Below are 21,258 nucleotides of genomic sequence, written 5' to 3' on the forward strand. Positions count from 1 at the left end.
TCTGCAGTCCAGAGCAACTGACAGTTGAAGCAGAGTGTTCGCCATTATTGATATTTTCTCTTTGAGAAAGAGGGTTTTCCAGATGGTTTGAGGGTCAGAGGGGGAAGTGCATTGGCAACTGACAGGCAACCGTTGTGTTTGAATGTTTTATACATGCAACTTGTGCGTAACATTTCAAATCCTAACAGGCGCTGTCTGTCTCTGTAAGATACGTCTCTGGTTCTCATTAGCCACAGTATTTGGCAGCTTGTCAATTTTTAATGTTTTTATCCTTCAAGTATTCCTTTGAAATGGGGAGACCTATTATCTTGCTTGTATAGGCATGGAACTGAATGGCAGCACATATTCCTGGCCTTCTCTCTTTCTACTTTCCTGCAGCAAGAAATGTGCCTGCTTCTTAAAAGTTACCACCGAGCTTACTTTCCCACCTTTCTTCAATGCTTCTGCTAGCCAATGAACAAACTGAACTGAAGTTCATAGGAAGGTGTCTTATACCAAGTCAGACCGTAGGTCCATCTAGCTCAGGGGTCGGCAACCTAAGGCCCATGGGCTGGTAGCAGCCCACAGGGCTCGTCTATCCAGCCCATGGCGACCCCCGCCGCCCGCTCTTACCGGCATGGCACGGGGACCGACTTCCGGGTTGATGGCACCTGTGCGCATGCGCACGGGCGTTCCTCCGACCCGGATGTGCGCCAGAAATAGTGTGTGTGCATGCATGCGGGACGGAGAAGCGCCCGTGCACATGCGCACACATCTGGATCGGAGGAGCACCGGAAATAGCGTACACGCACGGGTGCTCCTCCGACCCAGAAGAGCACGTGTGCGCATATGCTCCAGCCCATCCTCTGACGGACGGAGCGTGGAGCAGCCCATTGTCTGATAAGCTTGCAGACCCCTGATCTAGCTGCATATCTCTAGGGTCAACCCTACCTTGAGATGCTCTACCACTGAGCTAGGGCTCTTCGCTTTATGTGGGGGCAAAGAGCACATTATCTGGAAATATGTGCAATAAATCCCCAAATGTATTTTTTTGTTACTTGGCTTAAATGAAAAGCAATATTGGGAAACAATTTCGAGCAAGGAATCAGGTGCGTAGCACTTCCCTGCCAGCCATTTTTCCATTTCAAATTAACTCTTTCCCTCCAAGTTGCTCTCCCCTCCCATAGGTTTCAGGTGCATGTTTAAAAATTGTGCTTAAGCCTCTAGAATATTGGGATGGGAACAACTTGGAGCAGACTGGTTTTGAGCAGCAAAATGGCATGCAGGGGGAGAGTTAAGCACTTCCACCATCTATTCCTCTGATAAAAAGACAAGTTCCCAGGGCTGCTTTTTATTACAAGGGGCGGGGGGCTGTCAAGTGCCTTTTTGCACAACTGACTTTGCTTTAAAAAAGCATAACACATAATCTATTTAAATCTTCTTTCCTTTTTCAGAACTAAATGTAAAGGAATCGGATGTGAGAGTATGTGATGAATCATCGTGTAAATATGGGGGTGTTTGTAAGGAAGAAGGAGATAGTTTGACGTGTGCATGCCAATTTCTGGTAAGGAATTTTCACCTTTGTTATCTAATATGATCAAAAATAATGATATCCTCTGAAAAACTGTGTCAGTTTGAGAGCTTTACACTCATGTACCCATTTGTATGATCTGGGACTCAGCTAGTTCGGTAAAGAAAAAGGGTTTTATATTTGTTGTATATGCGATATAACACTGTGACACCAGATGGCGCTGTGAAGTCCCGTCTTTCTCTACCGGATTTCCCTGTATGAGTTTACAACGCGCTTAACTGAAACGATTCTTTGATGTGTTTAGATCCAGCCCTGGTGTAGCATGTTCTTCAGAGGCTGAATAGAGCAGTTAATGTGCATAACAACTGATTGTTGTGCACATTCTCCGGGCCTCATGGAAAATGTGCGCATAATCTGCCCATGAAGAGGGAATTATACACATTTCCTGATCAAATATATAAAACCTCCAAGAGGCCCCAAGGAATGTGCGTATTTCAACAGCATTCTATACATCCACTGGCCAGTAGTGAATTGAGCACAACAGAAGGCGAGAGGTGGGGACACACGGACTTAATTTTGGCCTTGCACATGGTACTGCTGAAATTTGAAAGACCAAAGTCCACCCATGCTTTGGGCCACAGTGCCAAGAAACATTCTTCATTCCATTAACATCTGGAGAGAAGAAAATATCTGTGTTCAGGTTTTCTTTATATCTTTAAGAAACAATGCAAATGATGCATCTGTAATATTTTGCCCATTTTTAATTCCCTCTTTTGAAATGTGTGGTCGGCAGGGTCCTTTGTTGTTTAATAATAATACTTTCCTTTCCTTGTTTGTTCACTTTTACTGTTGTATTATTATTAAACAACCACTACACTTTAATTGGGGAGTAAGAGCAATTAAGTGTGGAAACAGAGCAAAAAACTAAAATACGAAAATTCCAACAATAGCAAACTGCCACTTAGTATCATATTTATGAACACATTCCATTAGGAAGGAAAAACTCTTTTGCGACTTGTAACCACCAATGAACAGTATATTTAGATTTTATCTTTTTTATTTTTTTGCAACAGTGCGTTGTGAATAGGCACTTTAATATTAAACAAAAAACTTTCTGTACACTGTTGCCATTCTATTCAGTCCCGTGGCAGCCAAGCTGCAGCCTGCAGCGAGTGTGCTATGCTTTCTTCATCCTGGGGACATGAAAATACCAATTTCTGCTTGTGCATTTCTGTCTCGCTGCTGTAGCTGCTGCTCCTTGGGCTCCTGTGGTTTGTTTTTGCAGCTGAATGGAATGGGCCTCTGGAAGGAAGCCACGAGCCACGAAATCAAACTCTCCGATTGCACCTTTACCGCCCCAGCTGAATACCTATACACGGGGTTGCGTAAATAATTTCTTTTTCTTTATTTTTTTCTCTCCCTTGCAGTGTCACACAAAATATATTCCTGTTTGTGGTTCAAATGGAGACACTTACCAAAATGAATGCTTTCTCAGGAGAGCTGCTTGCAAGCATCAGAAAGAGATAACAGTGGTGGCTAGAGGGCCTTGTTACTCAGGTGAGTAAACAGCAGTTAATGGGACAGCCTTTCTTATTTCATTTGTTGGATGTTTCAGTGTTTTTCCTAGGACCAGGATTCACTGATCAAGCGCCCACTTCTGTACTGAAATGTCATGTCCAATCTGGACATGGTCCCTCGGTCTCTAGGGGCTAGAGGAACTAGATACAGTGGTGAAACACCTGTAATTTTCAACTGCATGTCAGCATTGGTCAGCTTGAAAGCAGGAGGTCACATAAAATGGCAGTCGTCAAGGGATGCTGAACTATTCCTCTGACTGCCATTACCTTTGTTTAGCCCTATTCTTAGATGTTTTCTTTCCCCAATGTTTCCCTAACTGTTCATTTCTACATTACAGTGGTACCTCGGGTTAAGTACTTAATTCATTCCGGAGGTCCTTTCTTAACCTGAAACTGTTCTTAACTTGAAGCACCACTTTAGCTAATGGGGCCTCCTGCTGCTGCCGTGCCGCCAGAGCACGGTTTCTGTTCTCCTCCTGAAGCAAAGTTCTTAATCTGAAGCTCTATTTCTGGGTTAGCGGAGTCTGTAACCTGAAGCGTATGTAACCTGAAGTGTATGTAACCTGAGGTACCACTGTACATTTGATCTTTCACATGACATGAAAGCCACTTCAGAAAACTGATAGAATATAGTGCATGTTTAACATGCACTGTCATGTTATTCTAGAAAAAAACAGTCTGCAGCCTTCATAACCTGGAAAATTGTGTGAGTAAAGTCACGAAATTTGGGACAGTATACCAGCACACAGTTATTTCGTTCAGTTTTTATGGGGAGATCATGTGCGGAACTGGTATATTAGTCAAAAAGCCACAGTTCCATAATACAACTGGTACCGCTTTGTGAAAGGAACACTAGAATATGGGGCAGAAGCACTAGCAATATAATCAGGGAAGTTAACACAATATTCCACACATTTTAATGAATCCATGGTGTGTCCCTGTCTCTCTCTCTCTCTCTCTCTCTCTCTCTCTCTCTCTCTCTGGGCCTTTCACCCTGTATGCAAAAAATGCTAGGCACTAGTTTGTCCCTCCTTGAGTTGCTGATTGATAAGGGTTGCCAACATTTCATTTCTTTGTTGGTAAAGATTTAATAAGGTCAAAAAGGCACTAAACAAAAAATAGCAATTAAAAATCAACAATAAGGTATCTTAGTCTTAAGTGTTCATTACAGTAGTCTTAAGTCATATGTGTTAAAGGAACTACAGTCATACCTTGGGTTAAATATGCTTCAGGTTGAGCGCTTTCAGGTTGCGCTCCGTGGCGACCCGGAAGTAACGGAACATGTTACTTCCGGGTTTTGCTGCTCGCACAGTCGCTCAAAATGATGCCACGTACATGCGTGGAAGCGGCGAATCGCGGCACACGGAGATGCACAGACGCAGGTTACGTTTGCTTCAGGATGCGAACGGGGATCCGGAGCGGATCCCATTCATATCCAGAGGTACCACTGTAGATGATTTTATTTAAGAAACACATAACCATTCATTCAGAAATACTTATTAGGTCATAATATAAATAAGAACTCTTGAATCTTACATTAAAAATCAACTCAGCAATTGCCAGTAATAAACCTATTAAGCTGGCTTATTTCAAGGCATTTTCTGCATTTTTTTCCCCTTTAGTATGTAAACCAGTTATCTAAAGAGTCCTTTTTTAGTTTTAGACTTCTCCCAAAGTCTCTTAAAGTAAGTTATTTCTTACATTAAAAACCTACGGGTGAAGTCCAATATAGGACAAGGAGGTTCCTACATGCACCGCAAGTATTCTCCTTCCTCTCTTCCCTACCTGCAGCCCCTCCAAACCCTTCCAAATCCTATCCAAGGGCCTGAGGGGTTGCAGCAGGGAGGAGAGGAGGGGGTAGTCCCATTGCCCAAGAGGAAGCCAGTTTTGCTGGTGGATAGACGCATCGCTCTATGCCATGATTTTCTTTTGTTGGTAGTTGGTATCGGGCCACTAGCAAGCAGACTGCAATCAAGATTTTACCTATTATTTTGCAGCTCTTAATATGATTCGCATCACTGAGCTTGCCTAAAAGCAAACAAGATATTCTCTTGGTGATTTACACCCTGTTATCTCTTTTGTATTTTCAAGCACATCTGCCTAGTGCTTTTATTATTTCCTTGCAATCCCGTGCTATCGTCCTTGCACCTCATATCATCTTCCTTGCAGGAGAATGCCATGGGAAGTTGATACGTTTTTGTAGCCTTTGAGGAATATAATATAATAAATACAAGATCTTATAAAATATTATTTTGACTTCAGCATCCATTAAATAACTGGGCTCATCTCTGCATATAATGTTGCAGTGCAGAACTAAAATGCCAATCTTGTTTTAAAAACAGCAACAACTATTTTTAATTCCACTTTCAACTTCTTGTGAGTCAGATAATAAATATTGATTTTTTAAAAACCCTTTTGAGACTGAGAATCAGCTACAGTGGTGCCTCGCAAGACGAAATTAATTCGTTCCGTGAGTTTTGTCGTCTTGCGATTTTTTTCGTCTTGCGAAGCACGGTGTCGGGAAAGTTTTGGAAAAGCTTCAAAAATCACCAAAGTCTTTAAAAACCTCAAAAAAGGCTACCACACCGCGTTCTATGAGTTGCTCCTCGAAGTCAAGTCGCAACTGTATTAACGGTGTTAAGAAAAAGGAAACAAACTTGCAAGACGTTTCCGTCTTGCGAAGCAAGCCCATAGGGAAAATCGTCTTGCGAAGCAGCTCAAAAAACAAAAAACCCTTTCGTCTAGCGAGTTTTTTGTCTTGCGAGGTACCCTGTAATATGCTTTTAAAACTTTGTATTGCGGTAGCAATGGTTTACATGACACGGTAAGCACAACACCACAGTCCTGTTTTGATGCTTCAACATTTGTTCTAAGTCAAGGTTTGGTTTAATGTTGTGGCCAAACTCTTGCCTTACTAAGCACGAGGTGTAGCTAGGAACAGTGTGGTATGGGAGCAAAAGGTGACCTGGCAGAAGCAAAGTGGTGGCAAGCTCCTTTTCATGAGTGTGTCCATTTGCTAGGTCCCAGTCAGCCACAGTTTGGCTTACGGTGTGTGCATGCCAGGTAATTGTGTCAGAGGCGATTTTAGGGCTGTGCCCACACTGGGCATGCAGCCGAGCAGGGCGCCTTCTCGAAACCTGGTAAGCACTTAACAGGCTTTAGGAAGGAGAAAGGAGTACTCTAGGACCTTGCCAGAGCCCTCACACCTTCTTCCCAAAGTCCAGTGCCTCTTACCTAGCTTTAGGAAGGCGGGTCAAGGACTGGAGACGGTGTCTATTTTTGCCTTTGTCCAGGGTGCCATATCACCAAGGTCTGCCCTGATTGCGTAGATAGTGTCATCATACAGTTTAGTTGAGTTAGTAGGTGGCTCTGGACTTCGTTGTATCTGGATGAAGGCTTTGTTGCTGTTCTCCTGTAACTGGAGACAAAGCTCCTATTTCACATTTCTATGCCTTTCATGAATAAAGGTAAATAAACCTTGGAAGAACTCTGCCTAGATCAGAACATCAGCTTTTGCCCTCTCCGGATTTCAGAAATATTGCCCCTTCATGGATAAGATCAGGGCAGAACTTTCAGGGCTTGGTTGAGAGCCCGAAGGAACTTGGTAGGTTGGTGGAGGAGCCAAGGCAGAATCTGGTGAGCCGTGTTTGGAGGCTGGAAGGAGTTTGAATACCACCACTTGAATCAGCAAAATGCTGGCTGGCTGACCTATGAATAGCAGCAATAGTAATATTGCTAGTAGTAAATAGGTCCTGCGGGGACCTTTTTTTCTGATTCCAAGTCCACACCATTCGCTAAGCTGTCTTGTTTTGGTTTAGCCATAGTTGGGGAATATTGAAAGGCCTTTCACTGACAAGATCAGCCATCTTTTAGCCTAGCATATTATGGGCAAACCAGCTATTCACCACATTGGTGGGGCAAAGCAAGTAGGACACCAAGGTGTGGTTTTTTTTTGCAAGTTGAGTATCTAGTTACCACCCTTAAATTATTTTAATGCCTAAATGTGAATCGGAAAAACGAGTCACTAATGCCCAGTGCTTATTGTAGCTCCTTGTTGTCCTGTTTGGCCATTTCAGTGTTCAGAATGCTTATGATAATGTAGTGTTATATTGCTACATGACATTCATTTTTATTTTTAAACCAGCGAACACTGTTACACGTTAGTGCAGACCGGTAAAATGTGTGAGCAGCCATGTTGAATATTTAAAACGCTCAGCTTGGGTTGGCTGTTGCCCTTTTTGTCTGAAAAGCAAAGGGGCTTCCTTGAAACACCCAAGTAAGTCTGCGCAACTTGCAGCTTTCTAGGTTCAAGGTAGCCAACAGGGGACAACTACTCTATAAACAGCCTCAACCAGCATGGCCAGTGGTCAGGATGACGCCATGTTGGCCACCCCTGACATAAAGGACCAGCTGTTTGTGCAGCTGGTGGAGGAAGCTTAGCTAGCTTTTGTTTTAACATTGCTGATCTGGACTCAGGCAGGCAATGCATTTTCTAGGATATTGGATGGGGTCAGTCCCCAGGGGCACTGTTGGGGCTAAGTAACAGTTAAACGCTGGAGGCTGTGACTATTTGCATCTCTGGCTGCCAGTACAAAATTGTTCCATTGCCTCAGGCAGATCTGCTCAAACAACCTTCTTGGGAAAGTGACCTTTCAGAGGCGGTTTGACTCTGCTTTTAGGGAGGAGAGAGGATGCATTTGTTTTTCATGGGCTTCTGGGATGAGGTAAATTTCAGAAGCACTGATATGTTGAGTGGTTGCAGCAGAAACAACAAAGGGGTCTGTGAAATTGTAGCATGTTTATTGTGCCGTGACGTTTCATAAGCTGTGGCTTCAACAAATGCTGAGGAGAAAACTTGCCATTTCAATTGGTAAAAGGTAAAGTTAAAGGGACCCCTGACCATTAGGTCCAGTCGTGGATGACTCTGGGGTTGCGGCGCTCATCTCACTTTATTGGCCGAGGGAGCCGGCGTACAGCTTCCGAGTCATGTGGCCAGCATGATGAAGCCGCTTCTGGCGAACCAGAGCAGTACACAGAAACGTCATTTACCTTCCCACCAGAGCGGTACCTATTTATCTACTTGCACTTTGATGTGCTTTCAAACTGCTAGGTTGGCAGGAGCTGGGACCGAGCAACGGGAGCTCACCCCATCACGGGGATTCAAACTGCTGACCTTCTGATCAGCAAGCCCTAGGCTCTGTGATTTAGACCACAGTGCCACCCGTGTCCCTATTGCAAATGGTACACCCTTCCTTTTTCCATCACAGAGCTCAGGGTGGGCACATCCCATGCCCTCAGATCATGTTCTGGGTCAATCCCATCTCTCTCTCTCTTTTTCTGAAGTGAGGTCTGTTCAGACTTGCAGTAACCTCTTTGTTTTCAGACCCAAGTCTCAAATGCTGAAATGTTCTAAAATACTGTAATCCACCCCCCTTGATTTTATCATTTTATCTATTTGTAAACCACTCTGAGGGGCTTTTCTTTAAACAATCAAGCAGTGCATACATTTTATGAAATAAAATAAACAACCAAACTGAGCTAAATTTTGTGCCCGTGTGGTTAGAGGCATGCCAGGGAGTTTGTGCCCATGGATCCTGCAGTTGCTCCAGCTTCACTGGTCTGCTCCACTTCATCATAGATAAGATACTGGGAGTACCTGCCCTCTGTGAATTCTGTGGTTGCTATCCAGTAGTTCCAAAATTACTGCACCTAGTTGCACAAACAACCTTAGCATTTCTCCATTCTCACAGCTGAAATAGGTCCTTAGCCATTTTCTCTTACATATCTTATTGGCAAATTAGCAATAAAAGTTAAACTCTTCTGATTTATTTTCATTTCTGTGTGTTTCTGTTAACCACAGTAGCAAATATAATTGCTCCCAGGATTGACTTCTGCTAAATTTGTAAAATTAAGCATGCACAGTGGGCGTGCAGTTTAATTTTCTAATGGATTTCTGAATCCACACCTTCAGAGAGACCTGTTTATTGGGAAGTACCACCTCTTGGCTCCCTTATTAAACTCTTAAGTTGGAAAAACCAACCAACCAACCTTCGTGCTGTATTTGCATTATTATGAGCAAACACCATTGCTCTGTGAGATGTCAGGTGTTTGCTAGCTTCTCTCATTCCTTTCATAACACATTTCACTGCAGGGAAGGCAGAGACTCTCAAGGCTACATTTAATTTTGAACTAGTGTCCCTCAATCTGAAGTAATCAAGCCCTTATTATGAATCTTGAGCAGCCGGGGTTTTACAGTCTGTGTTTGTTTATGTAGTGGAAATGCAATTACAACGATATACTGTGTTTGGTGGCAGGGGGAAATAAAGTCAGTGGTGCAATTTAATCTCCTCATCGCTGTTAAGCAGGAAATCCTAGGTACTTTGCCTTTGGAATAATAAAATGGGGTGGGGGGAGTTCCGGATATCAGCTTTTCTGCTTATCGAACCTGCTGGACCATAGCTGAGAGGTTCATACCCAACACCGAACCAGGATCTAAATCTTGCCAATGAGACAGGACCTTTGTTGGCCTCAGCTCAGCAGAGCAGCCCCTACATACAGACACACATGTCCCTTTTGCCAGCAGTGATAGGGGAAGGTCCCCCACGTGTTCTCAGGACACCATCTGCTCTAAAGTTCAGGCTGCAGTCCGGAAATGAGAGCCCCATATACGTGCTGAGCTCTGATTCACAGGCATTGCCTATTTCTTTTCAAGATCTGGTCACACTTTATTGGAGTGTTTGCTATGCCTGTGCTCTTGATCCTCACAGGGAGCACCTAAAGTATACAAGAAAGATGTGCATCTCCCACCATGCATGGCCTGTAGTGATAGGTGGTAGCAATTTAAAAAAACCAAAACCTTTTCCTTCTTCTTTTGAATGTCCCATAGCCAATAGATGAAAGACCAAGTTGAAACCAGGGCCCAGAAAACAGAGACATTTGGGGCCGCAGCCGCCATACGGAGTACTTCTACCATTGCTGGACTGGGGGGGGGGGGGTTAAAAGTTTACGCTGCTGCCCACAGACTTGCCGGAGTGGTGTTAAAGTGGGAACCACAAGGACACTTTGCCCGGTTCGTCCGAAACCTGGTGCCATCCCCAATGCAGAAGATAGTTGTGACTTCCTAATATGTGCCTTCTGCATTGCCCGTCAATGTTCAGAGAGGTGTGTTTTCACACATTACTTGCCCCCCCCCCCAGAGGACACCAGTGTGCTTGCAGCAGAAAGACTTGCTCCTGTAACCTGTGAACCAGCCTTCCCTCTCTCTTGAGGCAGACATCTCATTGCTGACTTAACCCATATACCTGTAAACTAATATAGTTATCTCTCCTTGGGCGCAGAAACAGTTGTTAGGCATGATAAAGGCAGGGTGTGTAGATGAAGGTCTCTTCACATAATATATTTAAAAGGCATATGTCTACGATTTCCCCCCAAGTGCACATCTAGAAAAAGGAACGCAACAAAACACTTTGAAAAGATGTATCATACAGGTATGCTTCTCAGAGACTAACCCAGGTACGTTGCTGTGTACTGTGTGAAATGGCCTTGGGTATTATGGGAAGAGCTTACGCTTGACCTAACACGGCCTGCACTTCCTGCAACTGAACAGCAAGCTACTGTGCTTTAAGCATTCAGAGTGAATTTTTTGGAAGACTTTGCCAAGATTTGCATGAAAGAATGATCAGCTACTGTTTGTATCCTGCCAAGTAACAGTTTAAGGCTCCATTTGAGGCTGCACCGCTCTGGGCAATTAGGTAGCAACCCTCCTGAGGACACTTGTGACTTTAGGGTAATTGCTGGCAGACACAGTGGGCTTTAAACAGGCGGTGGAGATATAAAGACAACGGGAAGAAGACTAAAGTGGTGCAAAGAATCAGGATAAAGGCTAGGCAAAAATATCTTTCATCTGACACCTAGTTTCTGTGTACATAAAATTATCGGGGAGGGGGCATTCCATAAAGTGCTTCCACTAGCAACAATCTGCAGTGGAGCCGACCAAACACAGAGTTACATCCTGAGTTAGAACATCATCTTTAACCCACCCGAAAGCATTGTGGACCATGGTAGCCTTTTGATCCTGACTGTGGACAGTTCATTCTCTTTTTAAGGCAAGGCTCTAGCTTACAGAGACTTTTATATATGGAAAATGCTTAATTGGATTGTGCAGACACCTTCCCTTCTGCTGTACCCCACACTGGCTTTCTATGTTGTTCTTCTATATGCGTGATAATTTTATATTTAATAATGCTTTTCACCAATTTACTCAGCACAGACCTTAAGCTAACAGGCCTGTAGTTTCTTATATCTTCCGTAAATCCAAGACTCTCTAAGTACCCTATTTTCCAGGGATGTCCCTGATTTAGAGATGCCATCCCAGTTTCTGATTTGATCCCAGAATGTCCTACTTTTCCTTAGGATGTCCTTGTTTTCACTGGAGAAATGTTGGAGTTCTCCGGCCACCTAGCCAATTGAAGGCAATCTTGTATAGGGGAGGTTTTTTAAAATGTTTAATGTTTTATTATGTTTATTACATATGTTGGAAGCTGCCCAGAGTGGGTGGGGCACCCCAGTAAGATGTGTGGGGTATAAATAGTAAAATAATCATTATGGAATGAGAAGTCACTATTTTCATCGGAGAAATGTTGGAGGGTATGAAATCCCTTTTTAAAAATACTGTTACATTGACCCCTTTCCAGTCCTCTTCTACGGATGCCATTCCTTGGGACACGTTAAATATTTTTGTTAGAAGATAAAACGTTTCACATTTGAGTTCTTTAAGAGCTCTTAGGCAGAAACCACCCTCAGCATTTAGGTTGGGGGAGGGGAGGGGTGACAGTATGTCTCTAACGCTTGAGCGTTTAACCCGTGGAAATGACGAGTCTCAAACAGTCCCCAAGCTAGCACGATGTAAGGTAACAAAGACAGAAAAAGACAAGCATAAAAACCGCTTTCTAGTCTCCCCATTACTATTTGATACAACGAGCCTGGTACAAACAAAAGGGGCAGGGGACCCACAGTTTATTTCCCTGTATTTTACTCACTTTTCAAAATGAAATTGAGAAGAATTTAGTCTTAAGTAAATCACAAACTGAAGTCATCCCCCATTTTCATTGACTACCCAAAGAAAAGTTGGAATTGACTCATGTTTGCGTTTGTGGCACTTTGGGTTAATACACACCAGCATTTTCCATTGCACATCTACCCTGGAGGCATGTTCTGTATTCTGCAATCAATAGTTCTCATTCAAGGTCCTGAGTCTGTTCCCCTCTCACCAGCTCTGCTGTTTTATTTTCATTGTTTTAGAATGAGGAAGAATAGGAGAGGAGGACAGAAGGAAATCATACAGTTTCCAGAAAATTTAGTGCCTTAATACTTACTCAGACCATCATAAGATGACTAAGGTTAAAACCAATTCACCAGACATGTCTAAATCTTGTAATTCTGAGAGGCAAGGCAACGTAGGAAGTGCTTTGTTGTCGTTGTGTGCAGCCAGTTAAGTTGCTTGATGTGAACTGCTCTTCAAATGTAGAACTTTTTCTTTTCATGCTGCGTTTTCTGACTCTGTAATGGATTGGCCATGATGTCTCTATTATTCTTTGCAAGAGACTGCCTCATTTTAAAGTCACTGTAAGCAACTCCTTCTTGGCATGCTCTGCCCTGCATTCAGAGGAGGGGAAATTGCAGGGAATGAAGGAGGATCAGGACTGAGAATTTGAGGAAAGGAATATGTGGGAGGAAGGCAGGAAGAAATTCAGCAGGGGAGCTAAGTGATCTGCCATCTCTTCATTGGGTTACATCCATCAAGTCATGGCTGTGGCTCTAAAAGGAGTAAGGAGATTGATGGCCGCCATTATATTGTCCAGTTGGGATTCCCCCACTTATCCCATTATGAGTTAATGCATCCTTCACCACTGATTGGACCATCTTTAAGGTTATATATGTCCTTCTGGGCCATATGTAAGGGCAATCTTCTTCAACCAGATGTTGTTTTCTGTCTTCAGATTTGTCCTTCACCCTAAGTTACAACAATATAGAATTACTATATTAAAACCAGTTAAAACCATTTACAGTCCAAAGAACAGGGTGAGTCCTAAAAAGGTTGGGAATCTCAACTCCATCACCCATAGCCAGCATAAAGAGTGACCAAGAATGATGGGAGTTGTACTGCAACAACATCTAAAGGACACCCGACTGGAGAAGGTTGTGTTAGGGAACTGAACTCGGACATACACACATGAAATGAAGTTTCTTATTTGATGGCATTAAATGTACCGTGGCCACACAGAAATGCCTACATACTGTCTCTTTTAGTCTTGTTTACCTCTTGACCCACTTCAGACATCTTCTGCCGTACCACTTCATACTCCTAAGCCTCTTTTTCCCAGGCCGAGACCTAGGCAAAAAGAGTAGTTTAGGTGCTGTCAGACTCCTTCCTATATGCATTTTGGTTGCTGTCTTCTGTGAGGTGGGTAGATGCAGGGAAATGGGAATGAGCAGCTAGGGTAAGTAAAGGGAGAGACTCTGCCAAAGCAGAAAGGAAGACATTGAAGAACCCCTTGCAGCTTGATTCATGTGGGTAAAGCCAGTGCTGGCTGACTTCTCTTTGCACTTGGCTGATTCAGACAGCATCCCTATTCAATAATTTGCTGGCCCAGGCTCTAGATCCCTGTAGCTGTTTACATAAGGCTTCAATTGGCAGTCTAAGCAGGCAGACGAAATACAGAGTCCGGGGGGTAATTGCCGATGGATACTATGGGCCTTGTGGAATCCAGCACTCAACAACCTGGAGCATCTTGTGATGATGCTCCTGGCCTTTGTGGATCAGGCTGCTGATGGGATTTTTCTCACCAAGAAAACACATTATCATATAGGAGTGGGAACAGAGTAAGAACTGGGAACCTGAAGGGTATTTAGTCACACCAGTTTATCTTCCCTGCCTCCCAGTGCTGCTTGTTATTCCTCTCCATTCAGTTGGTCTTGCCCATTCAACACAATCAAGCTGTTTATAAAGGCTTTTCAAGAAAATTAAAATTAAAAAATGCACTCCCAGATAATTCTAATTTTTTCCTTTTCAGATAATGGTTCTGGATCAGGAGAAGGGGGTGAGTATTGCTGATATTTTTGTTCTTTTGTGTGAATGCAGGATCCTAGCTGGAAATGTTTACATGTACTGCAGAAAAACACAACTACATAGATTGCTTTTCCTTGGCAAAAGGTGATTTCTGAAAAGTTTGTGAACAATTCAACCATTTCCTTGAAAAATACAAGTCAGGAGCCTTAACTTTTTTTAAAAAAAAAGTTATGTCATTCAATAGCCAAAATTAAGCATTGTTCAATGGGAGATTAAGCATCTTCCTAAATTAAATTTCCCATTAAAATCAAAGTTTCACAACTTTTACTGGATTCTGCCGTTTGTTTTTCTATCAGTGATGCACCAATATGTGCACTAAAGCCCCCCCCCCCATTAGGTAGGGTGAGGCAACTGCCTCAGGTGGTACCCACCCAAGGGGCAGCACCCCCGTCCCACCGCCCAGTTAACAGCTGGTTTCACCAGCCTTTAGGGGTAGAGGAGTCAGTGGCAAAGCTCTGTGGAATACCCCTCTCCTGCAAGAGGGGAAGCGTTCTGCCTCTCAGCTTTGTCCGCTGTTTGGGTGGGGGGCTTTGCACTGGCTTCTAATGAAGGGATGAGCCAATGCAAAGCCCTGTTGCCAGGGGGAGGAGGGGGGATCTGGAAAAGACACCCCTCCCCCACAGCCAGTGGAGATTTGTCCTTATGGAGTTTGCCCACCACCCCACCACAGGGGCAGCAGTGGACATTTTGCCCCTGGTGCAATATATGCACAAATGAGAAAAACCTCAGATATAAATCAGTGTTACCTCTGAACTCTGTATCGCGCTAATGGATGGAATTTCAACTTTTGTTGGATGAGAGAGCAAATTAACTTCTTAGGTTGTTTTGTTTTGGGAGAGCCCACAGCTCAGCGGAATAGTGCATGTGTTGCATGACTTTAATCAGAGTATCTACATTTAAAATGGACCTTGGCTTCCTCAGCTGGGAAAGCTGAGTCCTCAGAGAGCCCCTGCCAGCTATAGAAGACAATAGGCTAGAATGGGCTGATACTTTAACTCAGTTTAAGCTGTCAGTTCATATATTTCTAAGGAAGGTATGAATGATTATTGTGTGTGTCTGGGTTTTCCTGCAGCCGTTTCTTACCTGGATATGTCTTCTTGTTCCTTAAAAACCACAATTAAACAATTTGTGGTCTTTTATACTGCGTGCCTGTAGTATAGGGTATCGTTTTGCTTGTTACAATTTTATGTATTTGGTGTTTTTATATTGTAAATTGCCCCATGATCCTTGGATGAAGGTTTTAGTAGTTTAATAAATCAAACAGCTGAAGTTTTACCTGGGCTTCAATTCTCTACCCCCTTCCTGGGAGTCAGCCCCTACCAAGCTCAGTGGGCCTTACGCCTGACATGTAAACTTGTGCTGTTGGCGATCCAAATGGCCTGCAAAACTGCTAATCTTTGTTGATGGGTCCACTCTGTAGTAGCTCACTAGCTAGGTGTCATGCTAGTGTTTGCTGTTGTTGTGATCAGGTGAGTGAGTGCCTTGAGCACTGCCTGAGCAGTCACACTGCTGTGGGGTGGATTGCTCCTTTAATTCTTTGCTTTCCATAGTTGATGGCGTGACTAGTGCCTCTGAAATGTTTGTGGAGATAGAAGGTGTAGCACTCTGCTGTAGTGCTTTTTGTCACCTTGGAAGTGACGAGAGTCCCCGAATGCCCAGACTCATCAACTAGGCGCTGGCAGGTTCCTTACCACTACCACATGGGAAGGAATGCCAAAAATCCTCCTCAATATCGGGACAGTTACGTAGAACATGGCTGGAGTACACAGCTAATCTTCTAGTTCTAGGCAAGTGAGGTATGATGGGAGAGAGTGAGCCCCTACTAAACTCTTGTCTCCATGGGACAACATGGGAGTTTTTCTTCTCACTGGCAGTCATTTCATTGGCACTCTTCCCAGCCCTTTAGCCAGGAGTTGTTATCTCCAGTCTTACCATAGCTATTTTCAGGCACACTGGTCATGGTAAGGAAGCGTGGGGCAGCACCTCAGGTCACTGTGGCAAGAGACCATCTCCTGTGGAGTTAGATCATCAAGATCAGCCCAGCTGGTATTGCCCAGGAACTCTAAAATGCTCCAAAAATTATGGGGCGGGAGGCAGCTTCAAAGCCATATGTTGCAATCCTGAGGAAGGACCAGCCACAAGTAATGTCTAGATTGATCAGACTTAACCAAGACTGCTCACCTCTACTGTAACGTATATTGATCAGACTTAGCCAAGACTGATCACAGCTAACCTATATTGATCAGACTTCTCCCAAACACAGAACAACAAGGAACACAGTGCATTAAATGTTACAGATGACCTCAGAGAATCATCCTAGTCCAATTGCGCATCCCTCCTCCCAGCAGGCTGAAGGAGTGCGCATGATGGGACAGAAGCCTCTTTCACAGCTGCAGGGCTGTTAAGAGAGGATGAATCTCCAGGATGCAACCTGTTCAGTGCTTCCTCAGTGGCGTAATGGCTAATTGCCATGCAGTTTCATTTCTTATTCTTTTTGTTTAACACTAACCACAGTGAGTGCTTGTTTACCTACACAAAGTTTAAATTAGGCACCTTTTTTTAAAAACACACACACCCATATTTAATTGCGGACAGATGGCAATTGATTAGTCTAGGCTTTCAAGCTCGGGAAATGGCATGCTTGCAATACAGATCGTCATGTTAATTATTATTGAAATAATTTGTTTCAGAGTCCCTCTTTCCAAAATTTGGTTGTTAAAGTATGGTGGTGATTAAAGTCCCTGGCAGATTGCTTTTAGTAATTAATAAATTGATAATCAGTATGCACTATTCAGCTAACTGCCATCTGTCTGTTACGCACAACAGTTGATTGTGGCAGTTACAGGTTGGGATTGGTATAATTCTAAGCATATATGCAAATTTGAAATTGTACCTTTTCCACTGTGTCCGCCACATGAGTTGTATAATTCTATTATTAATTTTTTTTGAATCTGAACCAGTGATACAACTGGCCAGATTTGTACATCCCATTGTTTTAGTGTGATGTACATGAGCAGGGGGACACGGGTGGCACTGTGGTCTAAACCACTGAGCCTGTTGGACTTGCCGATCAGAAGGTCGGCAGTTCGAATCCCCGTGACAGGGTGAGCTCCTGTAGTTCAGTCCCTGCTCCTGCCAACCTAGCAGTTCGAAAGCACGTCAAAGTGCAAGTAGATAAATAGGTACCACTCCGGTGGGAAGGTAAACGGTGTTTCCGTCCACTGCTCTGGTTCGCCAGAAGCGGCTTAATCATGCTGGCCACATGACCAGGATGCTGTCTGCGGACAAACACCGGTCCCTCTGCCAGTAAAGTGAGATGAGCGCCGCAACCCCAGAGCCATCCGCGACTGGACCTAACGGTCAGGGGTCCCTTTACCTTTACCTTTACCTTTACCTTTACCTTTACATGAACAGGAATGAGCGACAGTGCATCTTGGGCTCAGGTGCTTGCTTTTCACTTTCACACTTTGTTTTGTTGTCTCATGTGACAAAAATGTGACTAGTGTTAACTGCTTTTAGTTTCAAGCAAGCTGACTTCCAGTTGTGGATTCTGAAGCTGACTGGCTGAAACTAACCACAGTTAGGGTTAACCGCAATTCTGGATCCAGACAAAACAGCAAACTGTGGTTAACTAAATGTGGAAGCTGTGCCTTGTACTGAATCAGAGCATTGGTCCATATAGCTCAATATTGTCTATATTGACCTGAAATGCCACATTTCCAAGGCAGGGGTCTGGAGATTTATCCTGGGACATTCTGCATGCAAAGCAGATGGTCTACCAGTGAACTGTAGTCTTTCCTCTGTGGCTGTAACAATGAGCTACTGCAAAAGCTTCTGAATTCCTCCTTTTAGATACTTGAGAGGAGAGAGGACACACACAAGCCCATGCACATTCCAGTACAATTTAAACCATGGTTTAGTGTGACATGTGATCACTGCCTCAGAGTATAGGGGAGCTGATTTAGTACAGTGGCCAAGAGTGGCAAATGTGGAAGATGCCAATTCAAAAATGTGCCATTGCCACAAACTCACTTAAGTGACTTCAGACAAGCCGCACTTTCAGGTTTGCCAACTTGAGCTCATTGCAGAAAAGGCAGAATATAAATGTTACAAATAAATAGCTTTTTTTTTAAAAAAAAAAAAGTAACATGGGAATAATGACAGTTGCCTACTTTACAAAATTGCCGTAAGTATTGTAAGATAATTTATGTGAAACATTTTGAGCACTCAAAGATGTTTAACAATGGTAGTGATAAATATTTCAAATACTGAAATACCAGTTTTTATCAGTCATGCTTGTGCTGGTGTAAATCTGGCATTTGCAAGGTGCTTTCTGCATAAAGAGCTTCTCAGGTGTTTGTGGTTTCATTCAGCACGCCCAAGCTTAGTTCTGTCCTCAACCCCTGGTTTATAAAGCAAAAGCACTTGCTGCTTTTGGATAATAACAACCTGGCATCCATTGTATTCTTGGATATTTGACTGCAGAGGAAAACTTCAGTATAACGATCAATTTGCAGTAATATATGCATGTGAAACATTTCCATTTTGTCATTCGGAACGGCAGCAAATTCAGATATTTAGATTAGGTAGCTACCGTAGAGTAAATTGCATCTGCTGTGTACCAGCATGCAGGTTTTTTTTATCTCCAGTGGCAAAGAGTTTGAGTATACAAATCTTTTAGCTAATGTTGTGAGCTGGTGTAATATAGCGGAAAGAGCAATTGGGTAGAGAGGTGTGGGGTCAGCCCCCCCAGTCGGGTCATGAGGCTCACTGGGCTGGCTGTGGGCTAGTTGCCATGTCTCAGTCTCATAGGATACCTTTAAAGGACAAAACAGGATGTCTCCATGCAAGCCGCTTTCAAGGGAAAGTGTCAATAATATGAAAATGTGTTCTCTGCTGTTGTTGTTTTATTTTTATTTAATTAAACAATACTTTGTGTTGACTTGATCTTGCTCTAGAATATGAAGGATCTGGAACTGAAGTTCAAAGAAAACATTCCAAGTGTGGCGTTTGCAAGTATAGGGCTGAGTGTGATGAAGATGCAGAAAATGTTGGGTAAGTAATGATGATGATGATGATGATGATGATGATGAGGCGGAGGAGGATGTAGACGATGTATTTGTTGTATCCCATCCATCTGACTGCGTTGTCCGAGCCACTCTGGGCAGCTTCCAACATAAAACACAGAAACACAACAACACAACAGAACATCACACATAAGGGGGAAAGTGACTCTTAGCCGGCGGTGTGTTGGGGAGCCATTTGTAGCTGCATGGCCATACGTCCTCGAGACAACTTGGGGGGGGGTTCATAGGTCAAAGTGGATGCAGGAAATGGCTGTGTTACTTACCTTTGAAGGGTACACTTTATTCCAGCCATGCAAAAGTTAAATGTTCACCTATATTTAGAGAACATATGCTTTCCCACAGTCTATTGAGGCATGCAGCCATTATGGTGGAGCAGCCTCAGCTCTGCATTCTGGGTTTAAAAAAAATCCTTAGAAAAGGTTGCAAACTTGCATTTTTCATTCTAAGCAGTATTCTGTAATTAGACTGTCAGAGGTACCACAGCACATTACATTCAGCACAGAAATATACACAACTTTATCACTTCTATTATCTCGGCAGATTTTTTTCCCCTTTTGGTGCTTTCTTTTAATGTTTATTGGGCTGATTAAGAGAAAGATGTGAATTTTGAGCAGGTGGTTGTCATGAGCTGCACAGCACGGCTGGAAAATTAACATTTGGATAGATTCAAATTAGTACAGTATGTGACATTCCTGCATATAAATATGTGAACAATTCCTGCTGAGAAAATATCTCTAAATTATAATTAATCCCTGTTTCTTTTATTTCATAAATAAATAAATAAATAAATAAATAAATAAATAAATAAATAAATAAATAAATAAATAAATAAATAAATAAAACTACAAGAAAGAAGATTCCACCTAAACATTAGGAAGAACTTCCTGACAGTAAGAGCTGTTCGACAGTGGAATTTGCTGCCAAGGAGTGTGGTGGAGTCTCCTTCTTTGGAGGTCTTTAAGCAGAGGCTTGACAACCATATGTCAGGAGTGCTCTGATGGTGTTTCCTGCTTGGCAGGGGGTTGGACTCGATGGCCCTTGTGGTCTCTTCCAACTCTATGATTCTATGATTCTATGACTCTAAATGATAACGTGGGAGAAAGGAAATAACTTCCATCAAGATCCTCCAAAAACACAGAAGAAGCATCTTGATAATGTGTATTTCTTTAAAAAAAACTCCCTTATTATTGTTGGCATCCATCTGTCTTGAGAGACAATGGAGTATACCTCCAGGGGTGAAGTCAAACTTCTGCATTATTAGCATCAAAGTCACCTCCCTGGGGCACAAGCCTGGGCAGTGTATATGGAGGTCCTGGGCTGCCCAGAAGACAAGCACCCCTCTCTTGGACTCATTGGTGTGGTCCAAAAGAAAGCAGAGCAATACATTTGGCACCAACTTGGCTGCAGGAGTTGCCAGAAAGAGTTATGAGAGGGGCCATCCAACAGTCTTAGAGATTCCACTCTGGATTTGTGTAGGGTTTACTCATCAGCTTTTTTTGCAAGGCAGCAGAGGCTTAGGATCAGAGCTGTCCTTCTAGATGGGATACCTTCCCAGGTGGACGGGCCCCATCTGCCCCTCACTTCCCTCTACAGCACATGCAGAAACCGCCTTCTTGACCGTTGGACCCACTGTTGGATTGCATTATTTTCAGTTTTATGAGAGTGATGATCTGGTTTTCCTAACATTTATTTGAAGTGCAATCCAACAGAACCCTTCCCCTCCAGCTGCATGCCCACATCAACCTGCATAACAATTCCAACCACAGCATGTACCACAACTGGACAGCTGTCCTTGGGCCACACTATGAATTTTGGATTTAGGGATAGCAGAGCAGAGGTGTGAGTTTTTCCAAGTGGAGTTTGATAATGAAAACAGGAAAGAGAAATCGGGAGAGAAATATTGCCAGCATATAAAGTAATGTAGCTTTGTCTGCTACCAGTGGTGTGGCTAGTCAC

General features: G+C 43.3%; 1 protein-coding gene across 2 annotated transcripts in view; it reads left to right on the top strand.

Annotated features, from left to right (window-relative positions):
* The window catches only part of TMEFF1 (transmembrane protein with EGF like and two follistatin like domains 1), a 78,818-nt gene that overhangs the window by 37,554 nt on the left and 20,006 nt on the right, over window positions 1–21,258 (top strand). For both annotated transcript variants that reach the window (XM_077933385.1, XM_028737992.2), the window contains exons 2-5: window positions 1,434–1,543; window positions 2,938–3,067; window positions 14,160–14,186; window positions 19,174–19,270. In XM_077933385.1, the coding sequence (XP_077789511.1) occupies window positions 1,434–1,543; window positions 2,938–3,067; window positions 14,160–14,186; window positions 19,174–19,270 (364 nt within the window). The remainder of the gene's footprint in view (window positions 1–1,433; window positions 1,544–2,937; window positions 3,068–14,159; window positions 14,187–19,173; window positions 19,271–21,258) is intronic.

This window comes from Podarcis muralis, chromosome 8 (genome assembly GCF_964188315.1).
Source record: "Podarcis muralis chromosome 8, rPodMur119.hap1.1, whole genome shotgun sequence".
NCBI classification, from domain to species: Eukaryota; Metazoa; Chordata; class Lepidosauria; order Squamata; family Lacertidae; genus Podarcis; species Podarcis muralis.